The sequence below is a fragment of the Panthera pardus genome, unplaced genomic scaffold (genome assembly GCF_024362965.1).
Source record: "Panthera pardus isolate Hobbes unplaced genomic scaffold, ASM2436296v1 HiC_scaffold_20, whole genome shotgun sequence".
Classification (NCBI taxonomy): Eukaryota; Metazoa; Chordata; class Mammalia; order Carnivora; family Felidae; genus Panthera; species Panthera pardus.
Window position 1 is genome coordinate 90,637,175 of NW_026526766.1, and position 17,348 is coordinate 90,654,522.

Below are 17,348 nucleotides of genomic sequence, written 5' to 3' on the forward strand. Positions count from 1 at the left end.
CTCCCCGGTGACAAGTGACAAATCACTAGAGCTGTCCCCAGCTTCCACCAGAGCCCTGCAGGGAGCTCGCGGGGAAGAATGGCTCCTACGAGGGAACCGGGCTCGGCTTTTTCTCAGAAAGGAACAGAGCAAGTCGCAAATCCCAAGAGCGCCCGACACCCTCTACCAGGTAGCCGGGGTCCCTGGAGGTCACGAGTGGACTCACCGTTTGCCCAGCCTCACCGTCGTCCCCTTTGTCACCAGGGGGGCCATCTTGACCCTGAGGGGATAAAAGCAAGTTCCTCCTGTCTCCCGAGTCACATGCCAATGCCCACCGTGTCCCCAGTCCCTTCCCGAGAACCCAACCCTCTCTGGGCGGCCAAGCGGGAACTCCTAAGCACCACAGCCTGGAGGCCACGTGGGAGAGCACCGTGTCCCAAGGAGGATTCACAGAAGACAACCAGGAAGGCAAAACCCGGATGGCAAAGGCAGGGGGAGGGCTGGCGGGGGTGGGGGCTCCGTGGCCTTGAACACCTACCGCGGGGCCAGGCTCTCCGGGGGGACCAGGATCTCCAGGAAAGCCGACAGGGCCCTGAAACAGACAGAGAGGCACGTCGGGGCCCCGAGCAACCGGGGGGCTGCCGCCGCATCCCCAGGACCCCCGCCTCACCCAGCCCCTGCAATGCCCTCTGTGCGACACCAGGAGTGCGCCCGCGGCCCGGAAGCTCCCCGGAGACCACCTCATCCCAGCCACACCCCACGCGGGCAACGAAGGCTCAGCACTCTGCTTTCGGGGCACACGGAGAAGGGCAGGCGCCGTGCCCGTGATTCCGCTCCCGGGGCTCCAGGCTGAGACCAGGCCCAGACCTTCAGGCTTCTAGAACAGGCTAGCAGAAGTCCCTTCTGCGACGAAGTGGGACAGGCCACGGGAAGGGGGCATCCGCGTAGACCGCTGCTCCTGCAGCCCATTTAGCAAGCTTCCCGGGCTGGGCACATGAGGCCCGGAAGCCCCCCGCCCCACCCCTCCTCTTCCTCACCTCCACATCTCCGGCCCAGCAGCTGGTGTGAAGGCCTCTACGCTTTACAAACGTTACCCCAAGACCCATAGTGGTCGGGAGCTTTAGTGTGCCAGCAGAGAATGAGAAAAGCCCGGGCCCGGAGGTCGCCAGCTTCGGGGCGCCCTGGCATCTCGGAGTTACTCACGGGGCTGCCTTTGGGACCGTCGTCCCCAGGAGGGCCTTTGGGTCCAGGGGGTCCAGCTGCACCAGAAGGGCCCGACTCGCCCTTCTCGCCCCTTTCTCCTTTGGGTCCCTGGAGGGAAAGGCCAGCGTCGGTGCCCTCAGAGCCGGCCCCGGTTTCGCAGAGTGCCGTGCTGGCCTCAGGTGAAACCCCTTGTTTGCACGGGAAAGCGAGTGCCCTCGGGGTGGGGGGGCGACACGCTGGGCCCAGTGGGTCCCTGAAGCTGCCCCCCATTTGCAGAATGGGGGGGCTGGTCCCCAGCCCTTGGTGGCCCCCCGGCGATGGCCTGGCCCCGCTGGCATTCCAAGGTGGGCCTGATGGGCCCACCGGCTTTCTGGGGCCCCTGGAGGGGACCTTTGGCTTCCAGGTGGGAGGGGCTGCGGGGGCCCAGGACACCCGCCCACTCCCCCGTGTGCAGGTGGAGGCGGAAGCGAGAGGCCAGGAGACCCCCGTCCACCAGCCGCCTTCTGTGCCCGAGAGCCTCCCCCAGGCCGTCCTGGAAAGAACGCCCGCCTGACCTGCGAAGGTCAGAACATTCCAGTCTGGGCTGATGAGAGGACAACTGCCCCCATGTTTGTGGCAGCCCACGAGCAGGTCTGGATCACCGCAGACGGCGGAGGAACTTACGCCTTCACTCGCGGGTGTTCACCGCCAACGTGTTCACACACACGCGCGCGTGCGCACACGGGCAGGCTCACACACACGCACGCCCTCTTGGTACGGTAACCCCACGGAGGTAAGCGTGAGGGGGAACACGGCTCCCGTCGCATGGACGGGACAACTGGGGCAGACTGTGAGCTTCCCACCCAGCAGGGGCCCGTGGTCGGGGCCCCCCCAGCCCACTCACCGGAGGGCCCCCCTCTCCAGGCAGGCCAGGCTCTCCGGCTTCGCCAGGCTCACCCTAAGGAGGAAACGTGACACGGTTACAGTGGCACCGAGAACAGGGGCCCCGGCTCCGAGCACTTAGCAGACCCTCACTGCCGTCGGGCAGGTGGGGGCCCGGGGCGAGCGAGCGGCCAGCGCACTCTGACGGCGTGTGGGGTTGGAGGGCAGACGCGTCCCTGTCAGGGCGTGTGTTGACCTTGGTACTCGCAGGCCGTGATGCTCACACAGAGGAGGGGACCAGAGCAGGCTGGGCGTCACAGATGGTGCTCGGGTGAGCTCTGGGGGACGACGAAGAGAAGGCAGTGGGAGGGACAGGGGACGGCGCAGGGGGGAAGGGCCGGGCCCAGGCAGCGAATACACAGCACCACAGGCTCAGAGGGTGCAGCCGCCCTGGGCGGAGGTGGGCGCGCTGGGAGGGAGACGCCTCCGAGCAGAGGCAGCGCATCATTAGTTCGGGGGCTTTAGCAGGAGATGCTTCTCTGTTAAGGTTCGTAGTTCGGGGGCTTTAGCAGGAGATGCTTCTCTGTTAAGGTTCGTATCGTAAAAAATGGGCAGTGACGGAGAACTTCTTTCAATTTAACGGGCTGATGTCGGAAAGTTCTGGAAATGGTGTCCAGGGACTGCAAATGGACAGGAGCACGTTGGTCTCGTCCCTTTTATCCCGAGGAAGTAGGGCAAGGGCTTTCGCAGTGGAGCAAGGTCACGGGCACCGTGTGGAGTCCTGCTCGCGCACACGGTGCACACACAGAGCCCGCCCTGCTCACGGAGGCATCCCCAGGGCCCACGCCCTGCAACTCATCCGATCGGACGAGGGGGACCCCAGGCTGTGAAGCAGGGACGGTAAACGCGGACACGCCCGCACTGCCAGGAACAGACAAGACCCATCAGAGCCGGATCTGGGAGGGGGCTGGGCCTCCCTGCTGGTTGTAGCGCTTGGAAATTCTGCAAACGGCCGCCGGGAACAGGGGTCAGAGCCCCCAGCAACACGGCACAGATCTGCCGAGCGTCGAGGTGCGTCTGACGGGAACGACCCAGAAACGCCCCGCACGCCTGTATCCGCAGCTGGACACACGCACACGCACACGCACGCACACGCACATCGGCCGCCAGAACAGCGAGGGGCGTGAGTCACCTTCTCTCCCACCGCACCGGGATTGCCTATGCCACCGGGAGGCCCTTGTGGCCCGTCAGCGCCTGGAGCTCCAGAGGGTCCTCGGGGGCCGGGGGGGCCCGGGGGTCCCTAGGGGAAGGAGAACCAGTGAGCAGAGACAAAATGCAAACTGTGACCGAAACGGAAACGAGCCGCCACGCCCGGCCGGGTCGGTGCATCCTGGTCGCGCTTACCATCTGACCCACGTCCCCAGTCTCGCCCTTCTCTCCGGGAGGTCCCGGCAGACCCTGGGGACAGGAACACGGCAGAAACTTAGCAGGTCGGTGTCGTGCTACCCCAATACCCACGAGGCCTTCACGGTCTCCCCACCACCGCGCCAAGCAAGCATCCAAGAGCCTCAGAATGTGCTTCTGAGCGTATAGCCAAATGCGAGGCCACCCCCATGACGCCAGGTCTCGGAATTAGCCGGAGGAAATCGTGAGAGAGTACTTGGAGATTTATGGACCGAGGCGCTTGCCACACTGTCCCATTAAACAGTAAAACCTAATGAGCCAACAGCAGGGAAATGTCGGAATAAATTATGTCGCCACCATATGCTGGCAGTGACTAAAAATCACGTTTTCAAAATAAATAAAAAGGGACACGTCTAAAGAACGCTTAGTAACCCCGAACACAACGCGTAAAGCGAAACGCAAGGAGCTACGCTCAAACTTTCCGTACGCCCCGCGTGATTCCGGTTTTGCAAAAGCTGAAGGAGATCACACACGTGCGTGTGTGCGTGTGAATCCACGGAGGTAAGACGCGCCCGGGCGTTTAAAGCCATCAGTCCTGAGTCGTGCGTTTGCCGGGCACTCTTTTCATCTACAATTGTTACAGTGGGTCAATCATTTCCACCATCTCTGCAACGAGTGCAGGAACCCACACCGCTGGTCAAGAGAAGCAAATACGGACACGTCTGCGGTCGCGGGGATTTGCGTTGTTTCCAATTAATGAGGAAGCCCCGGGAGGCCCACAGAGCCTGGTCTTAGATTCCCCATTCTTAAAATGTCAGGAGGAGAGGGGTGGGGGGAGGGGAGAGGAGAGGGGAAGGAGGGCGGAGGAGACGAGAGGGGAGAGGGAATCAGGACGGGGAGAAGGGACAGGAAGGAAAGGGAAGGGGTAGGGGAGGGAAGGTGAGAGGAGGGGGGAGGGAGGAGGGGAGGGACTAGGGGAGGGGAGACAGGGTAGGGGAGGAAGGGGAGAGGGGAGGGGAAGGGGAGGGGAGAGGGGGAAGGGAGGGACTAGGGGAGGGGAGACAGGGTAGGGGAGGAAGAGGGGAGGGGAAGGGGAGGGGAGGGGACAGGGGGAGGGGAGGGGAGAGGAGGGGGACGGGAGGGGCCGGCACCGCAAAGATGAGGGCCCTTCAGAAGGAGACCACCGCCCTTGCACAAACCCTGTGGTTAGTTACCTGCAGCCCCACTGGCCCGGGGGGCCCAGGAAATCCTCTTGGACCTTCGTCACCTTTCTGCCCAAAAAGGCCCTGCTGGCCGCGAGGGCCCGGCTCGCCGTCGGCTCCCTGCGGGGGGGGGACGATGGAGCCGGGGGTGAGGAGCCGCTGCCGGTACCCCGCCGGCTCGAGGGGCTCGGGATTAAGCACGGATACTCACGGAGGGGCCTGGCTGTCCGATGGGGCCCTGAGGACCGGTGGGCCCAGGCGGACCCTGGAGGGAGAGGACAGAGACACGGCTGCTTTCCCGGGGCCAGAGCGGAGGCCGACGGGGAGGGCCGGTCGGGGCAGAGACCGCGGTCCGAGGCCGTCAGCTCGGCCCCCACGCGTGGCCGTCGGTGGAAGGATGCCGGCCCGGCGGCAGGGGCGTGTTGTCGCGGGCGGTGCTGGCGGCCGCCGTGCATCATCTGAGCTCCCACCACACGCCCAGACGCGGGCCCCGGAGGCCCTGCGTTAAGCACACGATGGGCGCCACGCCGCCCCCCACACAGGGCCAGGACCCGGCTCCAGAGCGCGAGGCTGGCGGTGCGTCCCCAGACACAGCCCATTGTCGGCCCAGGGAGCGAGGGAGAGAGGAAGGCAAGGGAAGCAGCACCGGGCGGCGGCCCCCACGGGCACACGGTCACTGACCGCCTGGGGACACCAACCCCCCTGAAAAGGCCCAGCCGCTCAGCAGAGCGGACAGGTGTCACCCGTACCAGGAAGGAGCTGGCCCCGAGTGACACTGTTTTTCAAGAAGACACTAGGGCCCCTGAGCAGACCGAGCAAAGGAAAAAGGGGCAAAACAAGGAGGCAGCGGTCAGGGTGCCCGAGGGGCGGCCGTGACCCAGGCCTGCAGAGCCGAAAGCCTCGAGGACCAAACGCTCCGCTGGCCTTACTTCCCAAAACCCGTGAACGCCCCCCGCTTGTCTGTTCACAAGGGACTCACTCAGGGACATACGTACGTGCACGCACAGACACACACACGCCCGTGTGCACACGTGTGCATGCACGCCGCCCACACGTGGGTTCCAGCAGCCGTGTCCTGCTCTGGGCTGCTGACGCTGCCGCGTTAAGGACGGCGTAAACGCCAGCAGGGAGCGCAGGGTCCCCCTACCTGCTCGCCCTTGTCCCCTTTGCTCCCCTTCTGTCCAGGCTCCCCGATCTCTCCCTGCGGAAAGACCAGGAAGATCTGTTAGCCCCGACCCCTCTGCATGTTATCTGCTCCGCATAATTATTTTTTCCTAGAGATGAAGAATCATCTCCTCTCTGGGGGGGGGGGGGGCGGATAACTTTCCAAGGAAGAGACATTTCCGTAGATTAATTGATTTCCCTTCTAATACAATACTGAACGGGACACGGCCTCGATCTCACACGGTACAGGATTTTAGCGGATTTTAAAACGTGGTGAGAATCACGGTGGGAATATTTACTTTGTCAAATTGGGAGGCATAGCAATGCAGGAACAGAGACATCGGTTACCGGGCTCCAGAGGGATTATGAAAGTGCCCAGCGTCCCTGTCGTACAGAGCTGTCCCCCGCGCTGAGAGGCGGAGTCATCTGCGCGCAGGTGATGAAGTCGGAAATGTCACCCGAGTTATCATAAATGGAAAGTCAAGCCAAAGAGCGAGATTCCACCGTCTTCATTAAACGAGGGGTGAAATATCAGCTCCGGAAGTAACAGCGGTAGAATCATCAAGCACACTCTTAATGAACGGGGGCCTTGATGATTCAAGCGACTACACTTAAAAATAGACACCGAGTAAAATCTCGTCATGTCGGGCTCCGCACATTCAGCACCGACGCGATGCACCGGGGAGCGGGGAGGACTTCTCTTCGCTCAGGAGGCTGGCAGCAAACGTCCCCGAAACGGCAGAACCGCACGGGAGGAAAGCAGTTTCAAAGTCCCCCGAGCACTCCAGAGATCTCATTCGTCACCGCGCTATTTGGGAGCTTTTCCGAAATCCTGCACCGACGCCGAGCGAGCGGGGGCGGGGGCCGCTGTGCCCCCCCGCACCGGCAGTCTGGGCTGCGGGTCGTCCGCGGGCAGGGGCACTTGTCCCAACTCTTCTTACCTTGTCTCCGTCTTCTCCGGGGGGGCCCACGGGGCCAGCTGGACCGGGGAGCCCCACGGGGCCCTGGAGGCCATCTCGGCCAGCTGGGCCTTGGGGACCCTTCTCACCCTGAAGAGAGGAGAGGAGACCCCCGGTCAAACACGGCTCCGTCGTGGGACCATCCTGCCACCAGCTCATCAGCCCAGAGAGGAGAGGTCCCCAGGTGGGGAGTGGGCAGTTCCGGGCCTCGCCAGTCCTGACGGGTTTCAGCCAGCTTCGCCGAGGATCACTCTGAGCCCGGCCCCTGGCCACTCACATCCCGCACACCGCTGCCTTTCCGAAGAAGGGCTCCTCTTTTACAAATGGGGAAACCGAGGCACAGTTTGTGAGCGGTGCCGCCCAAAGTCAAAGCCAACCAGCCAGATTCCGGAGGCTGTGTGCGGGATCACGGATTCTAGGGGCCAGGAGGGCCTGAGCCCCGGCCACCACCAATGTTCTTACCATTTTAATTCTCGGCCAACACCTCCCCCACCAAACAGGCGCGTACGCACACAGGCATCTCTCTTCTCTCGTGATTCTGATTCACTTCCCTCGCAACTGCCCCTAGAAATCTCAAACGTCCTTACTAAGTCCTTGCTTTGCTTGGGTCACCGTATTACTCTGTGGGCGCAGACCGAGGGGGTGTGTGCTGGGGAGGGGGACACGGGAGAGAAAAATGTGTGCTCAGTGTCCAGATCCACGTGCGGCCAGCACCTACTCGGACCCCACTGCCCCATCTCGACCTCTCCGGCTTGCACAGCTCCCTCCCTGCCCCTCAGTTTAGTTCCTGCCAATATAGCCTTCGACCCTAGGTGAGCCAGAAGCGGCCCAGGCCGGCTGTGGCTTGCCTGGAGCCTTCCCGTGTGACATCACTGGTCAGGCGGGCAGTGCTGGGGGACACCTGGCCTCCTCCTCTCCCTGGGGCTCTTCGGGGAGAACGACAAGCTCTGCACTCCCGGGAGGTTTCTGCTTAAGTATTTACTCTCTTCAGGCAACGAACTCAACCGTCTCTCAACCGTCTCCAACCACAACTGTGCTCTACACGCATTCAATGCACCACAGAAGGCGGGTTTCTGGCTCCGAGTTCGGCTGGGTCAGTGTCCGATGGCCTCAGTGGAAACGATGAGATGCCATCAGAGCCGACACCACACCGAACGGATGTTTGCCGGGGCAGGTGCTCCCTGCGTGGTATCGCGCTCGGCCGGGAAGGGAACCGGGCCCTTGCCACCCACGAACCGCCGCCAAGCGCGGAACGCACGAGGAAGGTCTTTCTAACAGACATCCGTCAGTGCGGGCGTCCCAACTCTGTCGGGGATGGTCCATGAGCACGTCTGCCCTTCCCTCCCGGAGCCCTGCTCATTCTGACACCTAAATTCCAAAGGGAAGTTTGAGCTGAAATTTGTCCCCGGGACCGACTGAATGCGGGGCAGGTGGGGGTTTGCAAAGTCACGGTGGACACCAAATACGGTCGGGGTGGGGGCACATCAGGGCAGCAAGGGGCACTTTGTGGTTACTCCGGGAAAGGTGCTTGGCGGAGGGCGGCCAGTGGCTTCCCGGGAGGTCTACGCATGAAGGGACCCGTTAATCTCCTTCCTGGAAACCAAGGCTGGGGCAGGAGGCCTCACGAAGCCTCCACGCTGGGCTGGGCCACACTCGGGGTCACTGACAGCCGGCTGTCGGGGGTCCAGGGAGAAGTTTCTCTTCTTGGCACACGCCTCCCGGCCCCAGGCCAGGGGAGGGGGCTCCCATCCCAAACACCCATCCTTCTCCCACAAAGACCAGCCTGGCTCGGGTGACTGGGACCCGGCCACACACGGAGCCCAGAGCCCGGCCGAGACCAAGGCTGAGGCCACACTGGGACACACACGGTCCCCAGCCCCTCCCTCTGTGTGCACGGGCTGGGGCACAGCCGCGCAGGTGAGCTCCCCGGCACCCTCTGGCTCAGGTGACTCTGAAAGAAGTCAGCCAGCGCTGGGAACCCATCCTTGGACCTCAGTCAGGACGCTGGGGACACACCCACTTTCCTGGGGGACAAGCACACCCCCCACCCACCTCCCCACCTCCCGGCTCCCGCAAGCCCCCGGGGCACGCCCGTGGCAGGGATGGGGCTTGGCGGGCAGGGCCCCTGCGCCCCCGAGGCGGTACTTACGGGAGCTCCTTTCTCCCCAGCCGGCCCTGGAGGTCCTTGGGGCCCGGGTCTCCCTGGGATTCCGATGGGCCCAGCAGCACCGGCCGGGCCTCTCTCTCCGGGGGATCCCTGGGGCGGGCAAGAAAATGGCTCATTTCCAAGGCTCCCAAATGCACGGACACAATCTTCCAGAGTGCCACCAAGCCTTATCCCTCCAGAGCCCTCAATAGTTCCAGGGCCCTTCACGGTGCACGCTACTTAGACCAGCGTTCGAGGCTCTGGGTTTCTGGGCCCCTCCTGGCTCCTCCCTTCCCACAATTCCAAGCAGATGCCTGCCTCCTCCCCAGGGTCTGAGAACACATCCTCCTTAAGTGCTTGCCTGGGGTGCCCTCCTGGCCCGGGGCCCCCATCCTCTTTCCCCCCCCCCCCCCCCGAGGTCTGCCTGCCCACATCGGGCTCCCTTTCCATCCCGCTCCCCCATGTCGCATGTTCTATGCTCTATGGAAGATGTTCTGCCCCACTGACCCCCCCCCCCCCCCCGCCAGAGCACCGCTGACGGGTGGGAACCGGCCTAATCCTAGGGTCAGCACAGGCAGGCCACCATTGCCCAGGCATAGCTCCGCACCGTCCTTTATCGGAAAGAAAGGTACCATTTTCATTTCCGCCTGGCTTCCCTGAAACGGTCCGTAACTCGGGTGGGGAGAGCTGGGGTTACCGTGTGGTCTGTGCTCGGACCCAGAAGGCGGGGGGGGGTCCTACAAACCCACATCTGTGCAGCAGAGCTGGGGCCCCGTCCGAAGGGCAGGAGGAGATGCGGCCCCCGTTACACCTCCACGGAGCGCCAGCCGAGAACAGGGGTCTGTGGGCGTGCCTCCCGAGGGTGGGCGCGGCCCCGCGCGGCCCCCGATTCCCCCAGACCACAGAGGCGGCTCTGGGAACGCTGCGTCCTCAGACCTCTCCTAGCTGGACTCCCAACGTTGGAGGCACCATTCCGGCAACAGACGGCACCTGTGCTGGCTGACCTGTGCGTGGGCAGCCCCGGGGCAGGCGGGCGGCCTGACTCTCCACTCCACACTCAGAGACGGGAGATCTGTGCCCCTTCCCTTCCCTTCCCTCCCCGCAGCCCCGGGCCCAGACCTACACTCGGCTCGTCAGCACCTGCCTCGCTCCTCCAAAGGCAGGATGGAGACACGCGGCCCTCCCTCCACACCGCCGAGCTCTCTGCCTGTCCTCACGCAGCGTGCCCCCCGCTCGTGATCACCCCGGCTGCCAGCTCGGGACCCGCTGCCCGCCTCCTCCGCGTGGCCTGCCCAGGACCCACAGCGGGCCAAGGTCGGTGGGCACGCTCTCCTGGCCCTCGGGGCCGCCCTGTCTGCCTGCCCCCCAGGCTCGGAGGAAGAGGTCGGATAAAGTGTCTGTGCCGGCTGCCCACACTCACCGCGGGGCCTGGTGGGCCAGGAGGGCCTTCGCTGCCTTTCAGTCCGAGTGCGCCCTGCAAAGCAACGAGAACACGTTCGGGACACCGCGGGGAGAGGGCCCCGGGCTGGGCGGCATCCAGCTCCATCACCCCGCCCGGCCCCTCACTCACCACTGGACCGGGAAGCCCCCGATCCCCAGGGAAACCACGCAGTCCAGGGGGGCCGTCTTTCCCAGGGAGGCCGGCGGGACCCGGGTCACCCTGAAATCAGAGCCACAGATGAGCTTCTGAGCGATGCCTGGGACCAGGGTGGCTGGGGAGGTGGGGCGAGGCTTCCTCTCCCAGATCCATCAGATTCAAGCCGGAGTGGGGCAGCCCCAGGCACTGGCTCCAGAAGGAGCCTCTGAGTGGCAGCTTGACGTGTTCCCTCGAAGCTCAGTGCACAGGAGCGTGACCGGTGCTCGCGCCTGGTAGGCACTTTCCTCGGGCTGGCTCTGCATGTGGTTTGGGGACAGACTCCACCCCTCTGGGCTCAGGGTGGGTTGAGCGGGAGCCGAGGGCCCCCACGTCTACCCTTTCCGTACACTTGGGGCTCCTCGTAAAACTGCTCTGGTAAAGGAGCCTGTGGCCAGACCACTGGCCACATCACCCAAAACAGACCCACCACCCAAGAGACTTGTTCCCAGCCTGAAACCACATTTCCCGAAAAGATAAACCAGCTGAGCGTTTTCCCTGAAGCACATGAAAGCTTTGATATATCTTCCAGAACTTTCTCCAGGGCCCGGCATGGGAGCAGAGGGCATCTCCGACCAGCACGCCCTTGACCCTTCCAAACTCGGACAGCTCTCTCGGTGAGGGGATATGTGCCCACCCACATCTACGCGTGTGTCTACATACGTCACACAGTCACACACACGTGTACGCGTCCTTAAGTGCACACACGTGTATCCCAGCACAGACACGTGCAATTCTTCCAACAACGCTTTACTGGCTCTCCTTCCTTATTCGCGGGTTTACTCTTGCGCCTGTGCTCGCGTGCACGGCTGGGTTTGCTGCGTCCCTCCCTGAAAAGCTGCGAGGGGAGAAGCTCGCCATTTTCAAGCCGATACCCAGGAATTACGACCACCAACCAGGGGCGCGCCCCGGCTGCGTGGGGAGGCTTCCTGGGGAACAAAGACGGGACGCAGGACCCACGCTAAGAGGCAGGCTAGAAACACGTCCACTTTCTGTTTTCGTTATTTATCCTTTAGCCTCTTGTGGCGGGAAACTTTTTAACGGGTCACTTTCTGCTAAATCAGTTTCAGACACAAAACGTCAGGGTGGGTTATGTGCGTCTGGGAGCCGGAGTGGCAGCCGGGGGAGGGGAGGTCAGCCGGGCACGGCCCCGGGGCCGAAGGCCAAGGACGGTTTGACCCCCGGCCCCCCGCTGCCATCCCCCTCTGCGGCAACACAGCCCAGATCCTCCTTCAGACCAGGCAAAAGTGGTCGTCTGGGGAGCCAGCTGGCACGAACAGCACTGGTCTGAGACCCCCCACTCGTTCATCAGAAAACAGCCGGACAGAACAGCGATCCCTCCGCGAAGTCCGGGCCGGCAAGGGAGGCCCGACGAACTCACCTTCGTCCCTTCTTTCCCGGCAAGGCCGGGGAGCCCCTGCTCACCGGGGGGGCCTGGGGGCCCGGGGTGGCCACGCTCGCCCATTGGGCCCGTTTCTCCCGTGGGACCCTGCGGGGAGAGTCCACGTCAGCCCCGAGCGTTTTCGAGACACGCCAGGGAGCAACCTTGCCTTCCGAAGCTAAGGACAGCCCTGGGCACGGAGGCAGAGGGCCCGCTGTGTGCCCTCCAAACCCCACAGTGTTTTGCGAGCGTCCTCCCTCTGGTAAAAGTCCAGGAGGAAACGGACGGGGCAGACAGGGTGGTTGCGTGCCGCGAGGGTGGCCCGGTGGCCACGCGAGAGGTGGGCGGCGTGCCCACATCCCCCACGGTCCGCGGCCGCAGCGGGTCAATGTCTTATTTCCTGCTGCATCAGGTGGGAACTCGCTGCCCAGTTTTGCTGCTCCAAGCCATGGGTCCTGGCTGCAGGCCACCGTGCGGTGACCCACGGGCCGCGGCGCTGGCCGGAGCCAGGAGGCCCAGGCTGCCGGGGGCTCGGGGGCAGGGAAGAGCGGGCCCGAGCCGGGCCTGGCCCCGGCTGCCCGCGAGCCAGCTCCGTTCCGCCAGCTTGCCTCACGCTGATTGTTCAACAGACCGTCCCCCGTTCTCCCCATCTGGCTCCCTGTGCGGAGCTCATCTCTGAACGCTAACAAGCCGCGGGACTCGGGATTCTCTGTCAGCAGCACCTACGCCTTCCGAACCCTGGGGCACCTCCCTCCCGTGTGGGCGCCGCGCAGATGGCCAACGAAAGCGGGGGGACGCGGCTGCTTACCTGAGGGCCCACGACGCCCGGGGGCCCTGGGGGGCCGGTCTTGCCTTGGAAACCCTGCGGAGAGAGAGTCACCACGCCGAGATGGCCGAGCGGTTCTCATCAGAAGGCTCGCGCCCCGACCCCCGACCCCGACCCCCGACAGCGAATGTTCCCCACCGCACTTGCGAGGGCCCGTCTCCCCTCTTTCGTCTGTGCATATATTTCGCGAACACAGCGAGGCCGGAGAGGTTAGCTTCGCTCGCTGCTTTTCCGCCACCGGGCTTTTGTGCCGGGAAACAGATTTTAAAGCCGCCGATCCTGACAGCGTCACTAAGCGTTCACTTTCCCGGCGGACTCGGCACCATTGTTCAGCCTCGGGAAGCTCGACTTGGGAAGCTCGACTCGGGAGCTACCTCTGGGCTGTTTCTCATCAGCGACTTTGGGAGATGGTCCCACGTGTGTCGCTAACGCCTCTGCCGAGTGACAGGTGACCTCACCCGCCCCTCGGCATTTGTGGGAACCGGGACAGGGCGGGGGTCTTCGCCGCTTTCGTAACCCGGCAAGTCGAACGCGCGGTCAGCCGGGTTCAGGGGGTTCCTCGCCTCTGCCCGCACACGGCTCGTGTGCCACAGCCCCGCCTTCAGTTTGGATGGTGGCTCTGTTACGCGTCCTCCCTTCGAGGAGGCGGCTGCGGCTGCGAAGCAGGGACGCTTCGTTTCCAGGCGCATCTACGGAGCCCTGCACGTGCCAACAAGATGCCCTCTGCAGGTGCCCTGAGACGCTGGCAGGAACGTGCAGCTGTGACGCCCGGGAAGCTGTTAGTGGGAGCTCTAGAATCTGGAGGGGGGCGTCTTAAGCCACAGGGAGACCTGGGGGGCGAGCGGGCTGGCCCGCGTGGCTGATGGGCAAGGGCGGTTCCCTGCCTCACTGCCAGACGGCCGCCGGGCCAGCACCGGAGACTTCACGCTTAGCCGCTGGACCGTGCAGGGCCCACGGCGGATTCAGCGTCTCTGCAAATTCTCGGGGGGCTCTTCTCTTGAGGCCCAAGGGAAGCTGCATGCAGTGCACGGGAATGGCCGTACTTAAGTTTATTTATCTTGCGAGAGAGACGGCGTGTGCGTGTGCACGTGCGTGCGAGCGGAGAAAGGGCAGAAAGAAAGGGCGAGACAGAGAGAATCCCAAGCAGACTCCGCGATGTCAGCAGAGCCCCACATGGGGCTCGGACTCGGGAACGGTGAGATCGTGACCTGAGCCGAGATCCAGAATTGGATGTTTAACCGACTGAAGCCCCCAGGCGTCCCGGAAATGGCCATTTTTCAAGCAGAACCTTTGGAGGCAGCGTTTACAGGGTCAGAAACAAGGGGTGGTGGACAGGTCAAGGGCACCCTCACGTGGGGGGCCGTGGCACAAGTGCCAAGTGCAGGCAGGAGCCTGAGTGTAAGGCAGGAAAGGCCCGTCCGTTTGCCCCGGGGTCAGGACCATCCCTGGCTGGTCTCGAGCCCCTGGCTGGGACATGAGCTTTGGGCTCACGCTTAGAAGCGATGCCCTTTGCTGCATCCGTTTTCTAAAGAACAAAGTCAACACCCGAGGGAAGACCTTTCTGGAAGGTTTGTCTGGACGCCCCGTGTTGGAGACATCTGTCCTGCCTGGGTCTGGAGACCGGGTGCCCCCCCGCGTCCACGAGGGCAGCCAGGCACGGCACGGGTAGCTGGGAAGCCCCTACGTTACTTTCCCAGCAAAGACGAGCAGCTTAATTACTCCACCAGCCTCTGTCTGGGGTGAGGCAGAGGCAGAAAGGCACACGCTTGGCAAAACCTTGTGTCTTGTCTCCTCAGAACAGCATTAGAGAAAAACAGGCAAAGCTCAAACGGAATGTTTTAATTTTTCTCTATAAACAAAAGAACGAGGTGACGTGCATTCATCAGCCAGCATGCGCCCCGCAGCAGAACGCCGGGAAGGTGCAATTAAAAGAACCTTTGTCACAATGAACCAGGGAGACAAGGGGATGCTTTTAGCGCAGGCACGGAGGAGATGTTAACGGCGGCATTCAAAGCTTCGTGGGACGCGGGGTTTGCTGTGAGACCCTTTCAGAGGCCCGCGACTACAAAGAAAACTGGCCGCAGAGACAGAGGGGCCGGCTCAGCAGCCTGTGCCGTCTTTCTGGTGACCAGGAGGTCCCCACCCGTCCGAGCCTGGAGCCTCCAGGTCACAGGTGCGCCCACGGCCTCCCGAGGACACGCCCGCCGTGGGCGCGGTGGGCTGGCCTGCAGGGCCAGGAAGGGACCTTATTTCTGAAAGACGCTTTTTCTTCCCACTGAAAACGCCGGGCGCTTTAACCTCCAGCCAACAGCGACGCAGCCTGCACCGGGCTTCTCCAGAGGGAGGGGCGAGGTGGGCAGTGCACCCGGGACGGCAGAATCGCTCACCGATCACGAGCCTGGCTGAAAGCCCAAGTTATAACCGGGCGGGCCACCTGCCTCGTTGAAGGGGCCCCGCGTAGCCCCTGCCATCAGCCCCGGGGCCGGGAGGGCCCGCACAGGCAAGGCGCCAGGCCGTGTCCCTTCTCTTACTACATCCCAGCGCGAAATGGCAGAATGGCACGGGGTCTTTCCGGCTCGCTTTCTGGCCCGAAGGCGCACACTTCGAGCGTGGCCGCACTCACGATTCCTCACTGAGGAACAGGCGGCTGGGTGCACACGGTTCAGCGTGCGGGTGGCATTTTGTCTGCCATGATGGTTCTGAACGTGACCCTGGACCGAAGTTGCCGGGACACCTTGGGCACCGGCACCGGCCTTCTGCGCACACAGAGCCGCCCCAGGCGCCGCTGGCCTGCACGGGGCCGTCCGCCACCTCAGGGGCCTTCCCGAGGCTGGCCACTTTCTCCCGAGCCCACGGGGCCGAGGAGGCGTGCCCACGGGCGGGGCTGTGGGAGAGGCCGGGCCAGCCTGCGTCCCCGTGTCCCCGTGTCCCCCACGCTGCCAATACTCACGGTCTCTCCTCTCTGTCCAGGGTGTCCCGGGAGCCCGTCCTTGCCCGGAGGGCCCTGAAGGAAGAGGCAAAGGGAAGAAGTTGCATTCAGTTCTGAGAGGCGCGCACCTTTGGGATTTCAGACCAAACCAGGGGACGAACACGGCCACCTCGCTTCAGAGAAAGCTCCTGCGAGGGTCACAGTGACCAAGTGCCACGTGGGGACCCAGCACCTGTGCGTCACCTCCCGAACCCGCACAGCCTTCCCGAGCGCCACACTTCCCCTCCCAGGGGAGAAACTGAGGCAGGGAGAGGTGCAGCCGTGGGACGCACAGGCAGCAGCATGGGGACCCGGGTCCGCCTTGTCCTGGCCGCTGACCCCCAGCATGTCCGTCTGGCGACAGTGCCCACGGGCAGGCATCTTTCCTTCTGGGGTGTAACAGAGTGCGCTCTGCCTGTGCTGACTTGGACTGTGCCCCCAAAATACGGGGGGAAGTGCTAGCCGCCCCGCACCTGCGAAGGTGACCTCGTTTGGAAACGGGGGCTTTGCAGACGTCACCGACGCAAGGTCACACTGCACTGGGGTGTTCCCAAAGTCGGTGGCTGGTGTCCTCACAGCAAGACGGGGGCGTGACGACCCAGGGACACCCCCAGAGGAGGCGCCACGTTAGGGTACAGGCAGAGACCGAGTGAAGGGCGTACAAGCCGCGGACGGCCAGCAACCACGGGAAGCCGGGAGCGGGGCGGGGAGGGGGCGGTCTCTCCCAGAGCCCCCCGGGAGGAACCGGCCCCGCCAACCCCCGATCTTGGCCTCTTGGCCTCCAGACTGCGAGACAGCACGTTTCTGCTGTCTCAAGTGGCCGAGTTGGTGGTAATTTGCAACGGTGGCCTGGGACACTCACACTGGACCCAACTACAAGATCGTGTCCGCCCAAATGGGAGAGAGGTCGCGCTTCCAAAAAGCGGCTCTCTCCAGTTTCCCCGCCGACGCCCCTCCCACCGGCCCAGCAAGGAAAACACGTTACTCACAGGAGGGCCCTTGGGTCCAGGGAAACCGGTGGGTCCTTGGGGTCCGTTGGGTCCCTGCGGATAGAGAACGGCCAGCTGAGCACAGATGTCCTTTCCCCAGTGCGTGGGGGCCCAGGAGACCCCACCATGGTCCTCCCGAGTCCTTGGTTCTCCGAGCAAAGTCTCTTTGTGCTCCCCCGGACCCTTTCTCCATTTATTCCAGCCCCCCGCCCCCCGCCAACGCAACAAAGGAGGTCAGTCCGGGGAGCTGAGGGGGGCAGCTTGGGGCCGGGGGAGGGGGCCGCCCGCTTCGACAGGCAAGAGACCTCACTCCCAGCGAAGGCTACCACTGATCCGCTTCGGGATCCTAGGAAAACCCTCTCCTTCGGTAGGACTGGAGACACGCCTCCCTCTCCCCAGCCCACCCCGGGAAGAAACGGGGAGGGACATTTAAGGCAGGCTGCCTCCCCAGAGATGTTGGCAGAGGCCCGCGTGTTCACGGTGCTCACCCGTTCACCCGGAGGGCCAGCGGGGCCGTCGCCTCCAGAGTTGCCCTAGGAAGGGAGGGACACAGAAAAAACAGCTTCACCACGATGATCTTTATTATCACTGCCTGTGACAGAACACTGGCCCGTGACGTCACGGGACGTCAGT

At 63.7% G+C, this 17,348-nt stretch overlaps 1 protein-coding gene across 2 annotated transcripts in view; it reads right to left on the reverse strand.

The window, feature by feature from the left end:
* The window catches only part of COL5A1 (collagen type V alpha 1 chain), a 148,695-nt gene that overhangs the window by 21,476 nt on the left and 109,871 nt on the right, over positions 1-17,348 (reverse strand). For both annotated transcript variants that reach the window (XM_053908503.1, XM_053908502.1), the window contains exons 35-52: positions 17,204-17,248; positions 16,716-16,769; positions 15,709-15,762; positions 12,741-12,794; positions 11,933-12,040; positions 10,489-10,578; positions 10,339-10,392; positions 8,922-9,029; positions 6,755-6,862; positions 5,797-5,850; positions 4,861-4,914; positions 4,662-4,769; positions 3,448-3,501; positions 3,236-3,343; positions 2,066-2,119; positions 1,183-1,290; positions 518-571; positions 206-259 (exon numbers count right to left, since the gene is read on the reverse strand). In XM_053908503.1, the coding sequence (XP_053764478.1) occupies positions 206-259; positions 518-571; positions 1,183-1,290; positions 2,066-2,119; positions 3,236-3,343; positions 3,448-3,501; positions 4,662-4,769; positions 4,861-4,914; positions 5,797-5,850; positions 6,755-6,862; positions 8,922-9,029; positions 10,339-10,392; positions 10,489-10,578; positions 11,933-12,040; positions 12,741-12,794; positions 15,709-15,762; positions 16,716-16,769; positions 17,204-17,248 (1,323 nt within the window). The remainder of the gene's footprint in view (positions 1-205; positions 260-517; positions 572-1,182; positions 1,291-2,065; positions 2,120-3,235; positions 3,344-3,447; positions 3,502-4,661; positions 4,770-4,860; positions 4,915-5,796; positions 5,851-6,754; positions 6,863-8,921; positions 9,030-10,338; positions 10,393-10,488; positions 10,579-11,932; positions 12,041-12,740; positions 12,795-15,708; positions 15,763-16,715; positions 16,770-17,203; positions 17,249-17,348) is intronic.